Consider the following 24,835-nt stretch of genomic DNA (forward strand, 5'->3'; position numbering starts at 1 on the left):
TCCCTGGCTTGTGATGGGTGCTATCAAAGCAAGGCGGCGGGAAGCTGGCTGTAGTTCTGGTTGCAGCCGGCAGGTGGCACTGGAAACCAGATTAAGACCGTTGTTTAACTTCAGCACCAGGTTCTCTAAAGGAAAACAAGACAGGATGAAGTAAAATTGTAAAGAAAATATGTATTTCCTTTTTTTAAAATTTTTTTTAATTAAAAAAAATTTTTTTTAACATTTATTTATTTTTGAGACAGAGAGAGACAGAGCATGAACGGGGGAGGGTCGGAGAGAGGGAGACACAGAATCCGAAACAGGCTCCAGGCTCTGAGCGGTCAGCACAGAGCCCGATGCAGGGCTTGAACTCACGGACCGGACCATGAGATCATGACCTGAGCTGAAGTCGGACGCTTAACCGACTGAGCCACCCAGGCGCCACTCTTTTTTTTTTTTTAACTGTCACAGAGTGCATTTTAATCAAAACACCTCAACTGATTTCCGAAAAGACATAAGTTTAGACAGAAAAACCATTCAGCATTTATCTCCCTCTGCACTGACATGAACACCATACTGAGAGGCCCACATCAATGCTCACATTTTAGAGGCGATAATTTGTCAGAAAAGTCCCACTAGATTTGGGGCACGAGGGGTGAAAAGAATCAAAATGGATTTTCCAGTTTCTTGAGTTTAGGACTGAAATGTATATGAAGAGCTCAGATTTACCTAATTGGTGGGGGGTGTGGGGGGGGACTTTGAAACTCTCCTGCCTGGGGGCATTCTCTGGCTCTCCTGAGCTTCACCATTTCCCCCAGTCACCACCACATATGATTTATTCTTGGGTGAAATCAAGACCTGACTTTCCTTCCTGTCTTGGAAGAGATTAAGCTTCAGAGAATTTTATTATATTTTGCAGAAACGTATCACATAAACGTAAGAACCGGCACCACCATTTGTGGAGGTCTGTTTGGAGGAAGGCACTTTGCCCCTAAAGCTTCCGACCACTCTGCTTAGTGGGTGATTCTTCCCCCCATTCTACAGTTATGTGAGCTGAGGCCCGGGGAGGCTAAGGAGCTTGACCAAGGCCACAAAGCTTTCAGGAGGCAGAGCTGAGACTTGAATCCAGGGCTTCTAAGCCTCAAGCCCACACTCTAATAAATTTCTAGAAACTCAGTGCTTTCATTTCCAAGTGGAGTTTGGCCAGTTTGGAATTAAAATAATTCTAATCTCTGTGAGCAGAGAGTCAGGGAAAAGAAATTGCAGGGACTTGCTGTGTTTTTTGAGAAAGTTTCTCAACCATGCTGTGCTTTCTTGATTTCAATTATGCAACTCCCATCAGAAACCTGTAGAGATCCCAGAAAAGCTCCTGATCCAGATTCCCCTTCTGTGTTTGGGAGCTATGGACAAGTAGAAGCGGTCAAATCCATTGTCAACTGATGTACCTCTTTCCTTCCTTGGCTGCCATCAGCAAAATGTCAGGGTGGGCCTGACTCAGTGGTTAAATTATTATCTCTCATGGCCAGGCTTGTCTCAGGCAGGGTTTTATCAAAGTTGGCTTGGAAGAGGGAAATTTATGGCAAGAACAGGTGTGCACACATAAGTTTGATGTGGAATTTGTGCAACTGGAAATGGGTACCAAAGGACCAAGCCTAACACTTATTTTTTGCCACTTGCCCTTCTGTAAAGCGAGTATTTGTGGTATGCTGGAATGAACTGAGATTATGGGTTTAAATTACTTAGAAACCTCTGAAATGAAATTGATCATTTTTATATGTGCCTTCTTGGATTTATAGAGCTATAAATATTCCCCATGCAATTATTGTATACATAGTCAGATCACGTTACTGAATTATGTGCACACATAAGCAGATGTATTGCTATTTATATAGTAAATGAAATGGAGTAACTTACCATAATTACATTAGGCCATACTTCCAATAGACTGGTTAATAAAGTTTATAACTCTAGGGGCAAATGTTTAAAAAGGGGCCTAGAGTAAGGCATCTCTTTCCGTAGGAGCAACGTTTTCAACAGCCGTCTTCAGGCTCATGTTGCTTCAGATCAATACATTGAATTATTGTTGCATTGAAATAATCACTTGGCCCAGCAGCCTGGGCTTTGCAGCAATAATATAGATATGCCTTACATTTGTATACTGCTTCATGCTTTTCTAAAACACTTCCATATATCATCTTTGCTGACATAATTCCCTCCAATCATTTTTGGGCCATTATTTTACTGCTTAAGATAGAATGAGATGTGCGGGGTGGTGGGGGTGGGGGTGGGGAAGGCAGGACTTATGTCATCATTATTAGGTACATTATTCTCAGCTGCCACTATATTGCCTCTATGAACATGGGCAAGAACATAGTTTCTCAGGTCAGTGCTCCCCAAAGGTGTGGCAAGAACAGTTAGAACCCCTGTTCTGTCTTTTCCAGTGCCTCTCTTTGTGTTCCCTTGTTCCCATGGGTGTTCCCTTGTTCCTTCTCAGCTGCTCTAAACTTGCTTTCAGAGGGTGCTCATTGCTCCTGCCGAAGTGTGCAGTGATGCAGATAATGGGCAGAAAATGACTCATCACCTCTCTTCAAATTGAGAGGGGACTTTTGAGTAAATATCAGACCATTGTTCCCAGAAAGCCCTTGTGTGTTGTGTGCGCAGTGTGAAATATATCCATTTTATAGCAGAGAAGTCTGAGACATGAGGGTCCCTCCTCTAGTTAGCGGTGGAACCGAGATCAGCCTGCTGGCCTCTTGGCTCTTGGCCCACTGTTGGGTGACACAGCCTGTTCATCCTGAGTCGGTTGAGAGTGCACCATGCACCCACTCTGTGCCCCATGGTTTATTATAGGACTCAGCTTCAGGCTCAGTCACTGCTTGCCAACCACTCCTGGCCTCACTCTGCCAGCTTTAAAGGCAGTGCCTGGATACGGGCCATTCCCCATTCAAGGAGAAGTCAAGGTAGATTCAACTCATTTATTTATTTATTTTTGTTTTATTCTTTAATGTTTATTCATTTTTGAGAGAGATTGAGAGAGAGAGAGAGCATGAGTGGGCTGTCAGCACAGAGCCTGACGAGGGCCTCTAACCCACAGACCATGAGATCATGACCTGAGCCGAAGTAGGACACTTAAACGACTGAGCCACCCAGGCACCCCATCAACTCATTTCTAAAAATATTAAAATCATACATTTAGGGGCGCCTGGGTGGCTCAGTTGGTTAAGCATCCAACTTCGGCTCAGGTCATGATCTCACGGTTCGTGGGTTCGAGCCCCGCGTCGGGCTCTGTGCTGACAGCTCAGAGCCTGGAGCCTACTTCAGATTCTGTGTCTCCCTCATTCTCTGCTCCTCCCCCACTCAGGTTCTGTTTCTCTGTCTCTCAAAACTAAATAAACATTAAAAAAATTTTTTTTTAAATACATACATTGAATGGATTCTTTCTCACAACAAAAGCTTGATTATCCACTATAGAAAGTACAGACAACCCTTTAAATACGCCCCACTCCACGCATCAGTCCCCTTGATGTATGGCCCTTACAGTGTCTTCACAGCCTGTGTGTGTGTGTACCCATACACGTTGCTCAGTTCTGGGAGATGGCAAATGCAGCTGGCCAAGTGTGTGTCATCTTCCTCCTGAAATTCAGTTTCTTCATTTGGAAAATGGATTATTAATAATACCTCTTCCAGGGTTGGTCTGGATATAACATGGGATCATAGATAGGAAAGCAGCAAACTGATGGCAGGGGCTCAATACCTGGCTGTTAGGAATGAACACTTCGCATCACCAGCCTAACACATGTGTTTCTCTTTTCTTCCTAGTTTATCCTTTGCTTCAGCTTTTACCAGTGGGAGCCCATGACCTATGGCTCTTATCGCTACCCTAACTGGTCCATGGTGCTCGGATGGCTGATGCTCGCCTGTTCGGTTATCTGGATTCCAATTATGTTTGTGATAAAAATGCATCTGGCCCCTGGCAGATTTATTGAGGTAATTCCATCAGCTCCTTTTCCCTGCCATCCCCTCCCGAGGGAGAAGCTCTCAGAGCTCCGTGCATTAAAAAACAACAGATTCGGTAAACTTATTCTCCAGGGAGACTTGGTGATTAAGTGATCACAGTTGCCACCGTTTCTATTAAACCCGTTTTTATTATGTATTATTCCTCTAATGGAGAGACTTAGCCGATCTGCAGGCCAAGCTGTTATGCTCTTCCTCAGTGCCCTGGCAGCTCTGGGGAATAAGTGATCATGTCTCCTCTTTCCTGGAGTTCCCCTCCCCCCCTCCCCTTACCCACAGTTTACATCTGATATTTGGTTTTTAACCACACGTCAGATTCCCACTTTCCTGATGTGCATCTCTGTCCAAGTCTTCTCCCTCCAAACATCTATTCCCATTACGTTTTAAATCACTACCCCTTCCTGTTGGACTGGTATTAGAATGGCTGAGGGGTCCAAGCTCATGAACATGTCACCATCCCCATACAATGTAATGAGAGGTCCGGGGCATGGCTGGTGTGAGGTGAGACCTGTCCTTGTTAATCCCTTGATGGATACTTTCCTCATTTCTAAAGAAAAAAAAAATCCCCACCCTGACTCCAGGGTGTCTGGGAACGCATTGCCACTTGTTCAGCCACCAGTGAAGTGTGGTCAGGCTTTTGTTACTTATGAGAAGTCACTGGCTCAGGTGTGCTAGGGATAGATCAGCACTGCCTCTGTCTTGAAAATCCAGAGGTTGGACCTTTTGGACCAGACCGGTGCTCCTCAGGGTTTGGCCCCGGGACCGGCAGCATCAGCACCACCTGGGAGCTTGTTGGAAATGCAAATGAGCAGGCTCCAGCTGGCTCCACTGAACCAGAGGTGGGGAACGGGAACCACCTCCCACCCCCACCCCACCCCCCCCAGTCTGTAGTTTAACCAGCCCACCAGGTGATTCTGATGCACACTCAAGTTTCAGAGGCCTTGGGATAGACCAAGGCAAAGAAACACCTGCCAATAGAGGGCAGCGAAGAACAGGTGTATGGGCTTGGCTCTTGGTCAGATTGAGAAGAGGAAGAGAGGTCTCGGGAACATCCCACACAGGGGGTGGCTTTTATTTTCAATGGACTGAAAATGGAGACAGAGTTGACAAAGGGAATGTAGGAGTCTCCTTACTGAAGCGGTATTCCAGTTTGCATCCTCAGGAAATTGTCTGCTGTCCCCTTGAGGTAAATTACTGTGGGCCCCTTTACCCCCAGGGCTGTCTCCCTCTTGCCCCAGATGAGCCTCCCACCAACTCACCCAGAAATCTCATTCCCTTTGAACAGAAGCTAGTGTAGCCTCTGCTACTTTTGTCTTAGGCCGAAATTCCCTAAACTGATGAGTTGGTTCTATAAATTTATTATGGTTGATTTGGGACACAAAGGTTGCAAACTGATGATTAAGGGGAGATTAAACTAACAGCTATAAGAAATAGCTTCACTTTAATAGGTAATAAACATATAATTGTTCCCCCTTATGGAGTCTGAAATATGTTTTCTTAACTTTTTTCTAGAAAATTTTCCCATCACATTATGTTTTCTGTAAAAAGTTCAGTTGAAGGATCAGAGACAGTCCCATTATTTCTGGCTCGCCTACACTGCTGAACCGAGTCAGGAGCATATATTTTTTGTCAACAGATAATTAAAATCTTTGCTCACTCTTGGCAGTGTGTTTTTGGGGTTGTGTTTTTTTTTTTTCCCGGCCATTTATATACTTAGGGGAAATATGCTAAACAAAATCCAATTATTTTGATGTAACAACCTACTGTTGGGACTATGGAACAAAAGTAACTGAGCGCATGTCTTTTATAGACTGCGTCTGGCAGTGGAGAGAGAAGCTTGCGAATTCTCTTCATTTGGAAGGAAAAAATGTATAATTAAAATCTGGGTCCTTTATCCTCTGTTAATCTTGTGCAAGGCAAACTCCGAGCAATTGTTATATTGCTTGCAGGGCGATGTAAATAACTTCAAGCGAACCAAACCACGTCTCCTCCTTAACGTCCCTTGACCTCGTTAATTAAGAGGGCTATCTTCCTAACCGCTTCTCTTGGCCGGGGACCTCTTGGCTTAAGGAAGGTTCTGGCAAAAGTGGTGTCAGGCAGTTTGGGGATAGATGGGTGCTGCCTAGGGGAGGGATGGCGTGTTACTTCTGTGACCCTGTGTGTCTTTGGCTTCTTTGCAGAGGCTGAAGTTGGTGTGCTCGCCACAGCCGGACTGGGGCCCGTTCTTAGCTCAGCACCGTGGGGAGCGTTACAAGAACATGATCGACCCTTTGGGAACCTCTTCCCTGGGACTCAAACTGCCAGTGAAGGATTTGGAACTGGGTACCCAGTGCTAGTCCAATGGCATGGGATGGCCCAGACTTGATCCTGTTTTTCCTCTCTGCCTCCCCTAAGGTTTTCCCCAGCTTTCTTCCCATCTTCTTCTCTCTCCTCACGTCTTGGTTCATGTCCATGCATGAGAATGGTTATATAGAAAAGTAGGACACGGTGTCGCATGCTGTAGTGAGGAGCTAGACAGACCACTTGAGGCGCTTTGCCTGTGTCCATGGTGTCAGTTTCCAGAGGGGTTGGAAGCTCAGGCTTTACCCGGCAGGAGTGGATCGACTAGGTGAGTGGGCATTTTCCGGTGAAGTCACGAGTAGGTACGCGAGACCCGGTCGGGCGGGAGTATCCACTGTGTGTTGTCCTTGGTGGTGCCACGGAGGCTTATATAAAATGGCAGAATTACAAGACTGTTGTTTGGGCTCCATAGTGTTGCTGAGCTGAGCAATGTAGTGATTTCATTCAGATGCAGGAAGTTTAGGAGGGTATATTTAGATGGTCGGCAGGGGTCTGAAAATGGTTTAGGATAAGACAAACCAGTGGATGTGGACACCACTGGGGTGTCCAATTGTAGATTTCCATTTACAATTGGGGATCTGTTTTCCCTCATTTGGGCCAACTGTCTCAAGTGTGCCAAGAACTCAGAGACTTGTCTGTGCACACTGCGAATCTCAGTGGAGAGTTTTCTTCCTTCACTTGTCTTCTGCTTTTTCTTTTTTCTGAAGTAACTATATTTGTGAATTCTCTTCATCATTTCCTCTGCCTGTACACAAGGAGCCATCCTGTAATTTGCCTCTGTATGGGCATAGCAGAGCTCCATTCTAGTTTCTACATGACATTTAACGGCGTGGTTCAGTGTCACAATCCCATGTTTCTTCTCCTCAAAATGTCTTTCTATGAGCTGTAGATCCCTGGTCTTCCAACCTCTGGGAAAACAAGATTTACCCGTTTGTGTCTATATATTTTCTATATATAAGACATAACCTCCTACAAGACAGAACACTTCTCAATTTTTACTCTTTTTCATTCACAATAAATGCCAACTGTGGTCACAGAGAAATCAAAGAAATGGAGAGTTTAGTTGAAAGCAACCATGATAGTCCATGTGCTGGTAGTACATTTTAGGTCACTGTATTTACAGAAATTTCTGGTAAATACAGCTTAGGTAAGTAGCAAGTGAGCCAATTAAGACTATAGCTTTTAAGACTACATTTAGCCGATTCAATTTTAAGACTTCCCAATTCACAATACTCATAACTGTGCTCTAATGAGAGCGAATCATATGTCTGCAGAGATTGGCGAAGCCGTGACCTTTATTATCTTCTTGTATCCTGAACATGCATATATGAGATTTTTAAATGTGATATGTGTTCATGTAGTCTGTATGCGTAGTGGTGTTTTCTGTCCTTATAAATATCTTAAGAATCACTGTAGAGATGGTGAGTTTAGAATAGTGTAGTCCGGATTTTTTTTTCCTTACAGTAATAATATCTGAACCTAAAATTGTTTTCTTTAGGGGATACCATCTCAATCACTTTCTTACTTGTTTGTCGTCACGTAACAGGGTCTCAGGCAAAGTTTTCAGTTTAAATCTTGTATATTGATGTGACCTTTTCATCCCGTTCAACAGCAGTGAACCCTAACAAAAGACCTTAACGTAACATATTTTTACTTTAAATGACTTCATTGGTTTAAAAAGAGGTCTCAACTCATTTTACCGAGCTCTTCTTTTTCTAGGGCAAATATCATTGTCATTTGCCAACAGTGACGTGATTTTCCCGTTTTTGAGAACTGCCTGTGGAAACTTTAGAAAAGGAAACAGAGTCTACGGCCATACCACCCTGAACGCGCCCGATCTCATCTGATCTCGGAAGCTAAGCAGGGTCGGGCCTGGTTAGTACTTGGATGGGAGAAAAGGAAACAGAGATGGGTTTTGAACTGTAGGTTTTCATCTCTTTTGTCTGCAGTGCCTGTTTGTTCTTCCCCTCTTTGTTCTCCTTTTCTGCCTATTTCCCAAAGCTAGAACTTACTAGAATCTATCACAGAGACTACACTGAGCTTCCCCTAGACACAGTGTTAGGAACCTGAGCTGCGGCCTCACATGCCCCCGTGTTTCCCATAGTGACTTGTCCGCCATGAACACTGGTCTCCCCAAGAAAGCCATATTGATGAGAAGCCCCCCTTACTGTAGCAGATTTCACATAGAGGTACCGAAAATTAGCGTCTCCAGGTGATAACTGGTGGAGCTGGAGAGGCAGGGAGGAAAAACTTAGGTTTGGAAATTATCTCTAGCTTTTCCAATTTGAAGCCTGAAGAAAAGAGCTGAAATCAATTAGCATTCTCTCACGGGACTGGTGTGTTTGTGTCAGGGCGAATGATTTTGGCTTCCCTCTCTCGCCTCTTGGCTAACACTGGAGTCCGATGCTGGATGCCAACCCAATTTCTGCTAATTATTGCTGTCGTGATTAAAAGAAGGGGTGGGGTACCCGACGGCTGCTGCCAGGTTTGTCTCATATGAACTTGAACTGCAAGTTGACTTATGAGGGCAGGGGCCTCCTTGCTAGCTACATTCTGCTGTGAATGTTACAGTTGGAGGCAGCTACATTTGTGTTTGTCGAGATGTGTCCAGGCTGAGACTCAGTAGCTGTTCCCTGAACAGCCAGAGTGTTTTTCCTTTTCCCTACAATTGCCAATTTTCATGTAAAATTTGCTGAAAGGTGAAAGGTTCCGAACTTATCTGGAAACGGTGACTTTGTAAACTCCGTTTTTACCCATTTCTCTAGCCGTGTTCAACTTTGAGGCTTTCCCTGGCAGACAGGTGTTCAGCATCCAAGCTGATTCGTCATCATGTATCAACCTTTGCCACATCCCCCCCCCCCCCAACACTTGGCTGGGATGCTAACCAGGTGGATGTTTCCATGCTATGTGTTTTCTTCCACAGTCAATTGGATGAGAAAAAAATGAATGAGTAAGAAGAAAATGAAGGGCATTGTCAAAAACGGCTCCTTGAGCATTCCCCTTCAAACTGAGTTAAAAACCAAGTTGCTGAGGAAAAATTTTTGTTGGTTTTTACTGGGCAGAATGGTGAGGTATTTTCCACTTGTGAGATAATTTCCTAACACCGACAAATGCCAGAAATCCATTCAGAGAAAAACAAAAGCCATATGTTAAAAGCAGTAACCTTGTAATATCCTTAAAGGAGAAAAAAAAAATGTATATTTCTTAACTGTTGGTGTTGTGGCTTCTTATGCAAATATTTGTCTTGCGTATTAGTAACTTTTAGTCTCTTTAGGGCTGTGTGTTTGTCATGTACAGATGTGTCCAGTCTGGTTTTATTTTGTTTGTTTCTTTTATATTCATTTGTTGCATGAAAGTCGTGGTCAGTGCAAAATCTCGACCTCAACGTCTTTGAAATTTCCCATGTGTTTTTAATGTGTAAGAAATGTAACTTGTACTTCAGTGAGCAGCACTTTAAAAATAATTTAATACAATGATCTTTAAATGGCTAAGACTTGGGTTGTCTTTACGCTAATATTGCATTAGAGTTGAGTTTTCCTTAACTGAGTCCTTTTTTTGTTATCTACATGTGCCTCAGTGCTGCCTGACAACCTTCACCTGTCAGCATGGTCTTCCCATGCCTAAAATTTGAATTTTTCTTTCCTCTTTGTTCCCTTGGCCATCAGTCATCGTCCTCTTCCCAGAGACTTGCACAATAACGGTTGCTTAATGTGTGCTTGATGGCAACATCACACTGCTGCTGCCGTACCTGGATTTGGGTTTGTGACACTCGTCTTTGAGGCAGCTGACTCCAGTGGGAGCATGCTGTATGGCAGGTTGTCCTGCAGGCACTGAAGGCCAAGGCCAGCAAAGGAACATTTCCTCTGTTTCACACTGGGTGGGTGTCATGCACGAAACTTCCAGGCTGGGAGCAAAGGCTTGGGTGAGTTTAATCTCGATAGTAATTTCTCCACGAAGTGTCCCTGGGATTTCTAAAAGCAAAGCTCCCTATCATTCCCAGAGTTTGCTTCAACTGTACAGAAAGGCCAAGTAATTTTGAATTGTGGTCTTGGCTTGGATCACCTCTGAGCAGCCTGCAGCCAAAGAGAAAGTATTTTCAGATTGGGCATGAATCATCTCTGAGAGCAGAGGTTTGATTTGCCTGCCATGGATTAAATACATCTTCAGGTAACCATTTGCCTTATAGGTGTATTTTATTGTTAGGATGATACTTAGTAATTGACTAGGAACTGTTTTGTCTTTTTTTTTTTTTTTTTTTTTTTTTTTTTTTTTGCACTTTATTGTGGACCTATCATGGAATAGGTTTATTCTGAAATTGTGTACTTGGCTAATGTCCTAAATGCAGGCATCGTATGTGGTACTGTTGCCTATGAATAAAGATGTGTTCCCTAATCAGGTCCTTATATTTTTTCATTAACTGTACATGAAGAAAATATGTTACAAATGATGCATCATATATATATCTTACAGAGTACATATTATATACTGTGCATTATTCATTTAAAAAGTCATTATTCTTGAGGCCCTACCTCAAATTTTGTATTTATGTCTACAAATGCAATTTATTGTATTATATATTTGCCTATTATATACTGATATAAATTAGAATTTATCTTAATAATGTATGAGTTCACAAACCCTAAATAAATGTCAGTGTTTAAAACATGATGATAATAGTATTGTGTTTATTTCAAACCCATTACCCACATTTTTTCTTTCTTAACAAATGGCCTTCAGGTATCCCCAGGATTGATCTGTTTTATTGGGAGAAAGCTGGAACAGAAATGGAAAACTGCCCTCCCGGGAAAATGAGATATTGCGCCGCTGCAGAAACAAATATCAATTAAATTGTTATATTCTTAATCATCAGAACACACTATTGTTTGCTGAATTATTAATTATCCCTCATAGGGAAGGAGAGGGAGGGAGCGAGAGACTCTGAGTGCATCTGAACACAGGGACTGGGCGAGTTAAATCCTTGGGTGTATTTGAATGACCACTTTGTCAGTCTTCAACTGTATTTCAACTCAGCAAACATTTACGTAGCTTCTGCATTGAGTTAGACCCCAGGCAAAACAGAATATGAAATAGAACAGCCCCAGATCTCAAGGAACTCAGAGCCCAGCGTAAAGACTATGAGCCCCCATGTTCCCTGCCCAGAGATGGGCCCTGAGTTCCTGGGTCATGTGCAGAGACTGGTGGCTGGGCATTCCTATCTGATCCTGCCACCCCAGAAGCTTGATCTATCCTTAGCTTCTGTGTTGGCAGGCTCCAGGGTAGGGGGGATGGGGGTGGGGGTGGGGGTGCTGGGCCACCTGTAGGGGGAAAAGAAATGGCCTTACAAGCTGACTCAAAACCTGCCAAGAGCATGCATGTCCGTCCTGTGTAATGAGATTGACCCACACACTCAGGCTTGTCCATAACCATGCACTTCAGCAGGCAGACCAGGTGGCAAGTCCCAAATTCAGTGTAAGACCTTGTCTTGAGTGATGAAGAAGAGTGCCTGGTGAGATCAGAGTCTGGTGCTGGCTTGTCATCTTAGGTTTCTTTCTCGAAACCCCATTGCTCAGTTGTGTTTTCCTTTGACTTTTTGTTCTGAAAATTCTCAAGCATATACAAAAGTGGGGACTGTGGAATAATGAACTTCCATGTCCCTGTCATTCAGTTTCAATAATTATCAACTCATGTTCAAGTTTATTTCACCTGTCCCTGTTACCACTCTGAACTGTGACCTTGTGGTATTTCTTTGGAACATTTCAAAAGATCCCTGAAACCCTAGAATTTTACTTGGAAATGCTCTGATGTGTCCGTATACCCCCTTTTAAATAGTCTTTCCCTAAATGGGGACAATGACAAGATGTGGGAAGCACAGAGCTCATGCATCTATGGCAGGACAGATTGACTGTGGGCTGCAGAGTGTTGCAGGGCTCTGCCTGGAAGGAGCTAATATGGCATTTGCTCTTAGAACTCTTCTGTCTTCCTCCGACCAATCTATCTTATTGTTGCCATTTGTTTCACAGCTATTTGTCTCCTGGACTTTGCAACTCTTTTCTCACTGAGCTCGTTGCTTTGATACCCCTCTGCTTTTGCTGATGCTTCCTTCCTCCTTCTCTCTAGATGTCTCTCCTGGAACCAGAGATTTAGAATCCACAGTTGCAAGGAGTTCCAAGGCCATTCGTTGCAGTCTCTGTGATACACAAGTTCTACAAACGCCTGTTTGTGGGAACTGGATTTACAAAGAGATCCATGTGGGATGAGTAGTCACTGCCTAGAAGATTCACCTTGGGGGCTCTTTACAACAGGAAACTCCTCCAGTTTACTTCTAAGATACTTGAACTTTACAAAGATTGGATTTACTTCTCTGATTTACACATTCTACTGTGTGAAACAGAGACTATGTGTGGTTTGGGATAGTCATTTCTTGTGTTTTACTGTGATTTTATGAGAATTGTGATATTGTGAGTCATTTAGCTCAGCCCCATTCCTGTTTTCTGGGAAACTTCCCCAGACACTTGTAGGATTAGGAGAAAATAATGACTAGTGTATAGTGTGGATCCACACTGAAACGGACTCACATTTTTGTTATTCATTGATCCATTCATTCATTCATTAATTTACTTTTACACTCTACCGAGGGTCTTAATTGTTTATGTTTCCAGTACCTAAGAGTTTGTGACACATAGTAGATACTCAGTAATGCGGTTTTTTTAACAGAATGAGCAAATATTGAGTATTGGCTCTGTACAAAGGAACAGAGCTCTGTGTAACAATGTGCAAGGAAAACATGAGTAAGACTAGATCCTTCCCTCCAGTTTACTCAGAGTGAGTGGGGCTTTAAAGATGGGTATACACGTTGCCATAATATATAGTGGAAAGTACCAAGTGCCATGAAAGGATTTAGGATAAGAACATATCAAGGGGGTATGGAGAAAGAAATTCCTTCTGGCTGAGAGGATCAGGCAAGATTTCATGAGATAGGGACCTGGAGAGGATGTTGTTCGTGAGGAGGGTATTAAGATGAGCTCTCCGTGTGGATGAAAGCACGTAAGTAATGGCGTGGGCCTAAGACAGACCATTTCAAGAGAGTGATGGATGAAACTGGGAGTATAGTGTATGTGTGTGGCAAGTGGGAACGAAGGCTGAAAATGCAGTGTATGCTTTGACAGTCAAGGTCCTTCAATGCCAACACAAAGAGTCCAGATGCTGTCTGACAGGCCCCTGGGAGCCATGGAAGGTTGTTGAATAGTGGAGAGAGATTTCCTGGCAGAGGCAGCTCTGATGCCAGGGACAAAGCATTGTCTTGGAATCGAGTGCCAGCTCCTTTTCCTTATTCACAATGTCTCAGTTCTCTCACTTGTAAAACTGCAACATTTATACTCATCTCACACAATTGCTCTGAGGAGTCCACCGAAGTTTGTATGTGAAAATTTAACACTGTAGATGAATGTTGGGTATTTACTGTTAGATTTGTGCATTTGGAATATTGATCTGGTCTCTGTGTCAAGGATGGATTAGAGTGGGGACAAACCTGAGGCAAGAGCACTGGTTTGATTTTGCAAGAAACCAGCCTTTTCAAAAACGTCAGACGTGAACTCCGAGACACCAACCAGGTCATAACTCCAGAAATATAAGGGGTCTTTAGCAGGTAACCTCCTTCCTGACTTACAGGACTGGGGCCACCAGAGGCTACATTTAAAAGAGCAGTCAGCATGGAAATGGCATGAACCAATAGGAACAGACATGGTGGTGGGGCTGGAGGATGGTCCTGGAGACTCTTGCCCTGCTGAGGGCTGCCATGTTGGTTGCTGGATCTTGGCGAAGTCTGGAGTCCAGGGCAGGTGGCTCAGGTGGCCCAGGACAGCCTGGATATTTATATCTCGCTACTTGTTTCCTCACGCCTTCTCCTCTCAGCTGGTGGAGGCTGAGGGATTCTGTGGTTACTTATGAGGGATACTCATTTGCATGACTTACCTGCCACGTCCATCCCACGCTGGTGTTGTGGACAGGTGCACAGAGAGAGCTATGGGCCCTACCTTCTGAGGTAGCATGAATTTGACCTTTGGCTGAGAGCTTTGACATAGACCATATCAAACAAAAAACTCACTCTGCTCAAAAGTGGAGAGCACCGCTAATCACAAGCCCACGATAGTCTTGACGTGCACTCCCTCCCTGCCCTTACCTTCTTGGGAGTGTTTCCCAACTCTATACACCCTGTGTCTTGAGGTGGGGGTAAGATGAACTTGCATTAAGCGGGCATTGGTGTTTTGCAAAGTTGGTAGAATGCGAGAGAGACTGGTGGAGACTGAATTTCTCTGGATTTCTAGCAACTTCTTCAACTTTAGGCTTGTCGCTCAGCCAAATGTGACATTTCCCGGTCCCCTTGTAGCCAGGTACAGTAGATTGGCTACTGGCTCTACTTCTCTACCCAACCCCGAATCACATCTGGGCCATGTCCTCATTGTAAGCAGATTGTCTTTCTTGCTCCTTGAATTACATAGCATGCAAACAGTAGTGACAGTGTGCCAGTTTTGAATGTAGGCCTTGGGAGACCTGGCCTATTGCCACTTGCACGTTTGTGACCCTTTGTGCCATGAGAAAAGCATGTCCTGGCTAGCCCACTGGTCCAAGGCAGTTGAAAGGCATGTGGGACAGAGCCACTCAACTGCCACACAGAACTGCTGTGAGAATTCAATCAGCTCGGCCACTGTGGCCTGAAGCAAAAGTGCCTGGCTGAGACCAGCCCAGATGAGCTGATTCCTAGCCAGCCTGTAGATACGTGAGAGTAAATACTTAGTGTTGTATGCCATTGCAACTTTGTGGTTGGTTGGTATGCAGTGAGAGCTAACAGGTATATGAAGAGTGGCCACATGACTAGGTTCTGCGCAAAGATAAGTAGAAGTGATATGTGGGACACTGAAGTATGCTCTTCTCTTTATTCCACGTTTGCTATCTGGAGTATGGATGTAATGGGTGGAGTGACAGCAGCTATATTGAATCACAGGGATAAGAACGACATCTAGGGATGGTGGAGCAGAGATCTGGAAGGAGCCTGACTCCCTGAAGATTTCATAGAACCACCAGATGAAACCTGGATTGCCCAGCTCTAGAATTCTTTTACCTTAGAGAGCATCAAACATCTCTTATTGAAGTTATTACCGTTTGGGAGTTGTTCTGTCATACGAAGCCAGATGGAATCCTTACTGATACAGGTCATAAAATAAGCTAGGATGACTAGAAAGAGACCCAGGGGGCCACCGGGACATGTGGGAGAGTTTAATGCTACTTTGTTGGCAAGGAGAATTTTTGTGGCCTGTGACTCTGGCCAGCAGTCTAAAAAGCATCGGAGAGGACAATTTTCATTTCATGTTGCTGGCAGAGCCAGTGTCCTGAATTGATGTGCTAGGTTGTCGCCTAAAGTAGCCAGAGCAGGCTCTCCTGGTTCAAAAGTCTCTCTCTCACTCTGCCATCCCATGGCCCAAAATTCCTTCAGTGGATATTCATTGCTCTAGGTCATCAGGCCTGCTGGTGGCAGCCATAATTTAGTGAGGACTTCTCCATCTCTCCTAATTCTGTATGAGCATGTATCACAGGATGCCTTCCTCCTAACTTTCCTGCAGTGTTGAGCACATGGGACTTCTCCTCGGAATAAAGTATCATTTTAAGGCCTGGAGAAGAAGACTGGGTACACGATTTTGTGGGCAGCCCAGCGACACTGGATGGTAGAAGGAACCTTCATGGAGGCAAGTTTGAAAGTTGATCAAGGGGCGTCATCTCTTCCCCCCACTTTTCGTCTCCCTGGTGAGAAATGGTCCTCAAACCCTTTTTGCCTTTTATTCCACTCCCTGTTCTTCCTACTCCTTATAGAGGATGAGCAGGAGCCACTGGTCCTCATTTCTCAATGGGTGCTCTTCTACTCTCTCGCTTTATCCATAGCAGCGGGAGCAGATGGCCATGCCAAGGTCCAGCCTAGAGAGAGGGCAGATGGTCAGTCCATCTGGAATTCCACGGTAGGCTATGCTCTTCCAGCATTGTCTCTGTAGTTATGAAAGTCAGGCTTTGCTTCCTGCTAACTCTTTTATTTTATCGACTGGCCAAAACTTATGCAGGGAACAGAGCTGCTATTGATTCATTTCCCACAGGCCTCAACAAGGAGACCAAATTCACGGGTTTCATCCCAGGAGACGAAGTGTAGGGTAACAGTTCAGGGCACAGATTCTGCAAGCATACTGCTTGGGTTTGAAGCATGGCTAAGCCACTTATGTGGCAAATGGCTCAGTTTCCACACCTGTGAAATGGGTATAATCATCCCACTTACCTAACTGGATTGTTTTGAGGAGTAAATCCAGGGAAAGCAATTAGAGCAGTGACCCACCCAGAGTTACATGTAATAAATGGAGCCATTTTCATACTGGGCAGGGTTCAGGCAAGGTCTGCCTCTAGCGGGAAACTATCCTGTTTGAGGGTAAACTGTCTGCTTTTCCCCGGTCTATAGGAATGGACAACATGTGCTTGTACAACAGTTAACAAAACCTGGGGCTGTGCATACCTTGGTTCGTGTCATCAGACATTTGAAACGCATCCAAGATTATTGGTGTTATAGATTAGGAGGGTTTCATCTAGAGAATTATAAGGTGCCTTTATCTATCTGTCTCTCTCAAGATTTTTCTGTCTTCCTGCACATCTACATCTAGCTTTGTTCTAAAAAGTGTTTGTGGCTGCAAGGCTGACGGACAATAGTTAACTTAGCAAAACGGAAGTCCCTCTAATTTGGATGTCAGTTAAGTCTGAATGTAGTCACTGGAAGTGACTGTAGAATTCATAGGTTTATATCGAAACAGAAGTATGTGCATGGATGTACTCATTCAACCCCTCTTTATGATTGCATGCGTCTTTCAGGAAATGAAAATGCCCACGAAAAGGTTAGGGTTGCATAGTGAGCACTGGGGCTGCTAGGTTTGTGAAGGAGACTGGGGGGTTTTGCATTTTCCTAGGCTCTGCCACCACATTGGCACTCGTACTACTCTCGTTTTAAAAAACATTTTTTTAAAACATTTATTCATTTTTGAAAGAGAGAGACAGAGTGCGAATGGGGAAGGGGCAGAGAGAGGGAGACACAGAATTCAAAGCAGGCTCCAGGCTCCAAGCTGTCAGCACGGAGCCCCATGCAGGGCTGGAACTCACAGACTGCAAGATCATGACCTGAGCCGAAGTCGGCCACCCAACTGAATGAGCCACCTGGGCGCCCCTCGTATTAGTTTCTAGGGCAGCCATGTCATAGCAATTCAAACTGAACACAGAACAAGCTCAACACAACAGAAACTTAGACTCTCATAGTTCTGGAGCTTCGAAGTCTGAAATCGAGGTGTTGGCATACCCCCCCCACCCCCGACCCCCACATACACACCAAAGCTTCTGGGAGAGGATCCTTCCTTGCCTCCCTGCCTTCTGCTGGCTGCAGGCACTCCCTGGCTTCCAGCTCCAGCATTCTATTGTTTGCCTCCTTTGTCCCACAGTGTTTCAGAGTCCCTATGTGTCTCTTCCTTCACATGGCATTTTCCACTTCTTATAAGGCCATAGCAAATTAAGGCCCGCACTGATGACCTCATCGTAACTTAATTACATCTGCAAAAACACAATTTCCAAACAAGGTCACATTCACAGGTATCGGGGGTTAGGATTTCAAATACCCTTTTGGGGGATGTGATCTAATCTGTAACAGCACTATACCTCTGATTTTCTCCAGTTTTATAAGGAAGCTTGTTATGGGTCCATAAATGTGAAGGTAGTTGAAAAGCTGTTTGGACAAAGGAGAGGGGCTTGGGGGAGGGGACAAGGGCAGTAAATGAGATAGGAAGTTTCTCAGTCTTGGGTCTGCCTCTAGCTTATGGATTTACTTTGGATATTAAAAAGAGTCCTTCCTGCTTGCCCTCTGTGGAATCTGCTGCCCCCAAAAGAGTCAGCAATGGAGCAGCTCTGGGGGCCAGTGGGATGAGGTAGTCTGTTGCCTTGGTGATGGCCAATGAGAAATGTGTGTTCTCCATGCAGCTTCCTGAGAGGGCATCCACTGAATCATTCAACAAACATTCATCGAGCTCCTAAAATGTGCTAGGTATTGGTCTAGGTGGAGAGATTTATTGGTGAACAAGAAAGGCAAAAATCCTACTCCTTTGGAGCTTGCTTTATATTGGGGAGACGCAAGAAATAAGTCAATGACTAAATCATTACTTTAGATAATAATGAGCACTACAAAAAAAAAAAAAAAAAAAAAAAGCAGGGTAAGGAGGCAGAGGGACCTGGGTGAAGTGAGAAGCTTCCTTAGGCGGGGCCTCCCAAGGATCTGACATTCAAGTGGAGATTGGAGTCATGTAAAAAGAGAGCCACACAAAGATTTATGGAAATGATGTTCCAGGTAGTGGGAGCAGCCCGTGAGGAGGGCGTGCACTTGGAATGTTTGAGGAATAGCAAGAAAGCTGATGCGGATTGAGCTAGGGGGAGATGGGGGAGAGAGATAGCTGGGAGGGTGGGCAGAGGCCTGGTAAGATGTTTGAATGTTTTCAAGATATTGTGGAAAAGTGCAGTGGGAATTTTTGCAAGGGAATGGGACCTGACACATGGTTTAAAAAGCAGACTATGGGGGTGCCGGGATGGCTTGGTCAGTTGAGTGTCTGACATGGGCTCTGGTCATGATCTCGTGGTTTGTGACTTCGAGCCCCACATTGGGCTCACTGTCGTCAGCTTAGAGCAGAGTCCACTTAGGATCCTCTGTCCCCCTCTCTCTGCCCCTCCCCCACTCGCACTCTCCCCCAAATAAATAAATATTAAAAAAAAAAAAAGCAGACTATGACTGCTGGGGGGTGGGGGTTTGACCGAATTGTAAGGGGGAAGAGAAGAGGCAGAGGGAATGATGGGAAACTGATAGCACCAGGCCAGGGAAGGAACAATGATGTACTGGAACAAGGTGGGAGTAGTCAGGGGCGGTGAGAAGTGGTTGATTTGGGGTTTTTCTTTAAAGTATACTGACAAGGGCTTGATGGCTTGGATGTGGGAGTATAGGGAAAGCAAGTCAAAGATGACCCCAGGTGTTTTGGTGGGAGCACCTGGTGAATGAATGCTGGTACTCTCTCCTCAGAAGGTAGCAGGAAGCAAGTTTGGGAGGAGGGAAAATCCAAAGTCCTTATTTGGCCATATTATAATTTTTCCCCCATGGCCATTAAAGAAGTTTTTTAAAAACAGCTTTACTGGCATACAATTTACCTATTGTAGAATGAACCTATTTAGAGCATAGAGTTCAGTGGCTTTTAGTGTATTATGAATATCTGATTTTTTCACCCACCACTACAATCAACTTTAGAACATTTTCATTACCCCCCCCCCCCAATAAATCTTGTGCTCTTTAGCTGTCACCTGCTAATCCTTCCTTCCCCTTCCCCTCAGCCCTAGGCAACTACTATGCTTTCTGTCCCTGGGGATTTGCTGACTCCAGACATTTCACATAAATGGAATAAGATGTGTGGTCCTTTGTTACCAGCTTCTTCCACTTAGTGTGTTTTCAAGATTCATCTGTGTTTTAGTGAGCATCAGTATTTCATTTCTCTTTATTGCTAAATAATATTCCCCGGCATAGATATATATCATATTTTATGCATCCATTCATTGGTTGATGGACACTGGGTTGTTTCCACCTTTTGGCTATTGTGAATAATGCTCCTAAGAACATATGTGTATAACTTAGTGTGTCAACACATGTTTTCATTTCTCTTGTGTATGTACCTAGGAGTACAATTGCTGGATCATATAGTAAGTTTAACTATCCGAAGAACCATTTTACATTCCCACCAGTAGTATACAAGGGTTCTAATTTCTCCTCTTCTTTGTCAACACTTATCATCCATCTCTTTGATTTTAGCTGGCCTAGTGGCTGTGAAGTGGATAGCTCATTGTAGTTTTGATCTGCATTTCCCAGATGGCTAATGATGTTGAGCATCTTTTCATGTGTTTATTGGCTTTTTGTATATCTTCTTTGGAGGAGCATCTATTCAGATCCTTTGCCTAATTTCAGACTGGGTTATTTGTCTATTTGTAATAGTTTCTGAATAGTTCCAAGTCTCAATCAGATATATAACTTGCAACTTTCTCCCCTGTTTCTGGGGGTTGTCATTTCAATTCCTATGGTGTCCTCTGAAGCACAAATGTTTTTGATTTTGATGACGTGGTCATATTACATTGAAGATACTTTATGGTAGTTGGCTGTATAAGCCTGGGGTTCCAAGGAGAGACTGGGGCTGGGGATACACATTTGAGAATCATCCATGTACTGATAGTATTGAGCACAGGTCCCGTTGCCATATCCCAACAACAAGAACATACACAGCCATGTGGTCCCTTCGTTGCCACTATAGATATCTGCTGGGTGTATTCTGTGAAAGTTACCTTAGCCAGACAGGTCTATACGTTCAACACCCCCACTCAAGAAATGCACTTTTAGGAGGAGATCGAAATACTTAGTTATCAAGGAAGATTTATGACCTTGTTGAGACGAACTCTTGTTACTGTTAATGGATGTGATGCTGCAAAGCTTTGACAGAACATATGTCTTGCTTTATTTTTTAATGGAACACGCTAAAAGCCCCATCCCACAGGACCAACTAATTACTGAGACTCCAAGATAGAGAGCTCTAAAGGTCTTACCCAGACTACCTTTTCCCTTTGCTGGGGTCACTGTGACTTCCAGGGATCCTGGGATTTCTGAGATCAGTAAAAAGGTCTTTGAAACAACCGTTCAAACCTACCAAAGGCTGTTCCTGTTGAGGTGTAAACAATCCAGAGGTGTCGGGGCCTGGCTCTCACAATACAACATGATTTATGGGTATTCTCATTCACAAAGCCCACCTAAACTTGAGGAATCCTATATTCTATAAGATGTGTGATTTTAATGCTAGTTTTAAATGCAACTTGCTCCAGGTTGAAGGAAAAAGTCCCGACTCTGTAATGAAAATACCAGGTCAAGGCAGACAGATCTCCTGTGGGCTTGAGTTGAATCCCAGAAGAGCTGGAGAATCAGTTTAGCTTTGACATCAGTTTACCTCTTAATCTTTCAGCTCCACTACTAGAGAGCACAATACACTTCTTTGTTGACTTCCCTTCTTCCTCCTCAGCCATCAGGGGTTCGAATTTACCTGTTTGTTCACTTTCTTTTTCATCTGCCCAGGGACCACACTGTAAAGGGCCAATTAGCTGGCATATAGAAATATCCAGAAAAATAGGGCAGAGATCGTAAGAACATGTAGATAGAAGCTTCTCTCTTCTAAGCAGGGCTGCCAATTGGGTGACCTTCAGTGGGGGTCTCCTGGGGTCATACTTATGTAGGGGTTAGAAATATGGAAAGTGAAGGAGGTGCCAGAAGTGAGAAGGGCAGATCTTTATCAGTGAAGAGACTTTTGAAACGTTGGAACTGGTTTCCAGGAAATGAGGGAGGGCTGTGCAAAGAAGTTTCTTTCCTCCCCTGAGCCTGTAAATGTTCAAGGAGTGGGTGGGCTCACGGGAGCTCAGTGTGAGCGAGCCGAGGAGCTTTAAATCCTGCGGGGCGCATTTGGTCTAAATCAGAGGTTCTGTCATCTCTGATTTCACCACTCTGCATCCTAGTTATAAATAACATCCCGGGATAGAGAAGTGCGACAAAACCTGGGTGGGACATCTTTATAGGGAAGGCCCAGGGTCCGGAAAGGGGGTCACATAGTGGGAGGTGGACTTCTTACCCACAACAAAGGCTAACTTTGCTCCCCAGGGAATAGCTTTGGGGTGGGGGGAGGGCCCCAGAGGAACTGCAGGACAGGCTAAAATAGAACTATGAAAGGAGAGTAGGGCTTTTGACAGAACCATCAAGAAAGTCACCAAGAAAAAAAATGGTTAGGAATTTCCCCTATGTGGCAGCATTTGCCCTGTAGAACCGGAAGGTTTGCAAACAGACTCCCCAAGCCCCCACTGTAGCTCACTCCAGCGCGGGGACCCTTCTGCACCCCCTGCCTCAGCGCCCTCCCCTCGCACCCCTAAAGCGTGTACCCAGTGACCGAGGCCACCGGAGAGAGCGGACAAGGCACAGGTGTGAGCGCAGACTCCGCCGCCAGCCCCCTCAGTCCACTCGCCCCTCCCCACCCCCACCCAGTTGCCGAAGCAAATCCCGAGTAATTGTTTTCCGGGGAGGGGCTGGGCGCGCTCCGTGGCGCAGCGGGGGTCAGGGTTCCCGCCGGGAAAAAAATCCACCCGCGAGGGTTAGGCTGCTCTTCGTCTCCGCCGGGATGCACTGTGGCAACTTCGGCAGCCCCCACAGCGGCGGCGAAGCAGAGACGGCGACAGCAGCAAGGCCAGCGCTGCTGGGCTGGAGCGCGTGAAGCCGAGGGGGCGCCTTGCGTCTTCAGCGTCTCCCTTTCTGCCGCGCGTCCCGGGACTCCAGTCCCGGTGCTCCTGGTAGTAGCGGCTTCCGCGCCGGCAGCCCGGGGCCTCGCAGCTCCGCGGGCGAAGCCGGAGAACCCGATCCCCGCGCCGAGCGCAACCTGCCGGAGTGGCGGAGCCCCGCTCTCCCGCCCCAGCTCGGAGGCGGGCGCAGCCGCAGCGGGGGCCGGGGCCCGAGCCCGGTGTTGCCACCGCCCGCGGTGGGGGGCGGGCTGGAGGCGGGGCGGCCGGGGCCGCCTTCCCGGGCGCGATCCCCTAGCGCAGCACCCGGCGCTGCCGAACCACCTCCCCCGCTGCCCGCTAGCAAGTTTGGCGGCTTCGTGCCCGGCGCGCCTCGGGATCGAGGCGCATTTGTTTCCTCCTGGATTCCGCGCGCCCCGTTTGGCGGGGACCCTCGGGAGCTATGCCGAGGGATGTGATTTTAGTTGTGTGGTTCTGCGTGTGCACCGCCAGGACAGGTAAGCACGGCTGGGCGGTCGGAGGCATCCCGGGGAAGGGGGGGAGCCGCGCCTCTGTGCCCAGAGCCGGCACCGGCGTCGGGAGACCTGGAGACGAGCTCCGCGCTGGTCCGGGAAGGGGGCGAGGCGTGGATGGGTCCCTCGGATCTCTCTGCCCTGCAGCAGATAAAAGGGTGAGAAGTGGGACTCACGGGCTGGAAGATGTCCCCATGAGTGCCCCCTTTCTTGGAGACTCGGCCTCGCGGACGCTGGAGTGAGGGGCGCGGCCGAACCGGCGCACCCTCCTGCTGCTAGTAACCGGCTTCCGGGTCGAAACCCACAGCAAGTCCGGCCCGCAAACCCTACACCCCCGAACTTGAAAGGTGCGGTGAAAACCTCTCTCCCAGTGCCGGGCTGGGTTGAGAAGGGACAGCCGTGAAGGGACAGCCGTGGGAGTCGCGCCCGCAGAGAGAGCGCTTCCGGCCCTCGGGCGGGCGCGGCCGCGGCCGGGGAGGGCAGGGTGCGGGGTGAGGGCTGCGGGCGAACCCCGGGATTCCGCGGTCTCGCCTCGTTCCCTCCTGACTCTCCCCAGGGGAACTCCAGGAACATTGTCTTCCCCTCCACCCTGCCCTCAAGGGCTGGACGAATAATAATTCGGGTGAATTGGAACCGTGGAGACAATCCAGGGAGATTTTCTCAAGCTCCAAACCAGTTTTTCCTTGCTGTAATTGCGGTTTTGGATTGTGGAGGGAGGACTAGGATAACTGGCATAATTTCCGAAGTCCCCACTTGGTTCTGCCTCCAGAGACGCAGTTGTGAGGACTCCAAGCGCATCTCCTTCCATCCGCTCCCACTTGCCCCAGCCCTTATATCTCAAGGGGTTTGGAGACCCGTTCTCAGTCGTCTTCTCCACGGGTCTCATGGTAGAGGTGGGAAGATGGGGGTGGGGTGGGGTGGAGTAGGCACTTTATGGGCAAAAATACGGCTCTCAGATGCGGGGGGTGGGGGCGGGAGCGTGGCGAATTTTTATTCCCGGGCTAGCCAGCGTTGAGTACGCGCTGTCGACTTTGCACCCAGAACCGGCGTGTAGTCACTACTCCCTTTATCTTTTCTTCTTTTGCCGCTCGCATTTCCCTTCTCTAGAGCCATAAGCCTCCTTCCCAGGCCAGGTGGCAAGTTTATTGGAAAAGGGCTGGGGAGGGGAGCTCGGCTTTGGTTGGCCCAAAAGTTCCCTCAGCTTGCGCCCCAGGCGCCCCTCTTTGGCAGTTAGCCCGCCTGAGGATACAAAGTTGGGCGTCTAGGAGCTTCCTGCCGACCTTTTCCATTTCCCCAGCGGGGTAGCAGCTTTCCCTTTGCTTAATGGAAGAGCGAGGGGTGTGGACTCTCCAGGGACAAAAGGAATCCCCATCCCTTTCGTATCTTCACCTGAGCTTCCCGAGGCTGCAGAGACGCCAAGGCTCAGTCCAGCCGAGAACAGTTGCTTCTTGGGTATGGGTACATCGGGATGAACTAGTCTTTTAAAACCAAGAGCACATTGGAAGAAATGCGCCCCCGGAAGATCAGGACGGGCGAGGCTAGTGCAGAACATGGGCTACCAGTCCTGTGCGCGGCAATCT

The 24,835-nt window shown here is 46.3% G+C and overlaps 2 protein-coding genes across 5 annotated transcripts in view; both read left to right on the plus strand.

Moving 5' to 3' along the window:
* Positions 1-8,105, plus strand: part of SLC6A5 (solute carrier family 6 member 5) — a 64,913-nt gene extending 56,808 nt beyond the window's left edge. For both annotated transcript variants that reach the window (XM_042959191.1, XM_042959192.1), the window contains 2 exons: positions 3,799-3,966; positions 6,174-8,105. In XM_042959191.1, the coding sequence (XP_042815125.1) occupies positions 3,799-3,966; positions 6,174-6,329 (324 nt within the window). In that variant the 3' untranslated portion in view covers positions 6,330-8,105. The remainder of the gene's footprint in view (positions 1-3,798; positions 3,967-6,173) is intronic.
* A 14,961-nt stretch (positions 8,106-23,066) lies between these two features.
* NELL1 (neural EGFL like 1) overlaps positions 23,067-24,835 on the plus strand; it is an 885,592-nt gene continuing 883,823 nt past the window's right edge. For all 3 annotated transcript variants that reach the window (XM_042959041.1, XM_042959043.1, XM_042959042.1), the window contains exon 1: positions 23,067-23,240. In XM_042959041.1, the coding sequence (XP_042814975.1) occupies positions 23,186-23,240 (55 nt within the window). In that variant the 5' untranslated portion in view covers positions 23,067-23,185. The remainder of the gene's footprint in view (positions 23,241-24,835) is intronic.

Source organism: Panthera tigris, chromosome D1 (genome assembly GCF_018350195.1).
Source record: "Panthera tigris isolate Pti1 chromosome D1, P.tigris_Pti1_mat1.1, whole genome shotgun sequence".
NCBI classification, from domain to species: Eukaryota; Metazoa; Chordata; class Mammalia; order Carnivora; family Felidae; genus Panthera; species Panthera tigris.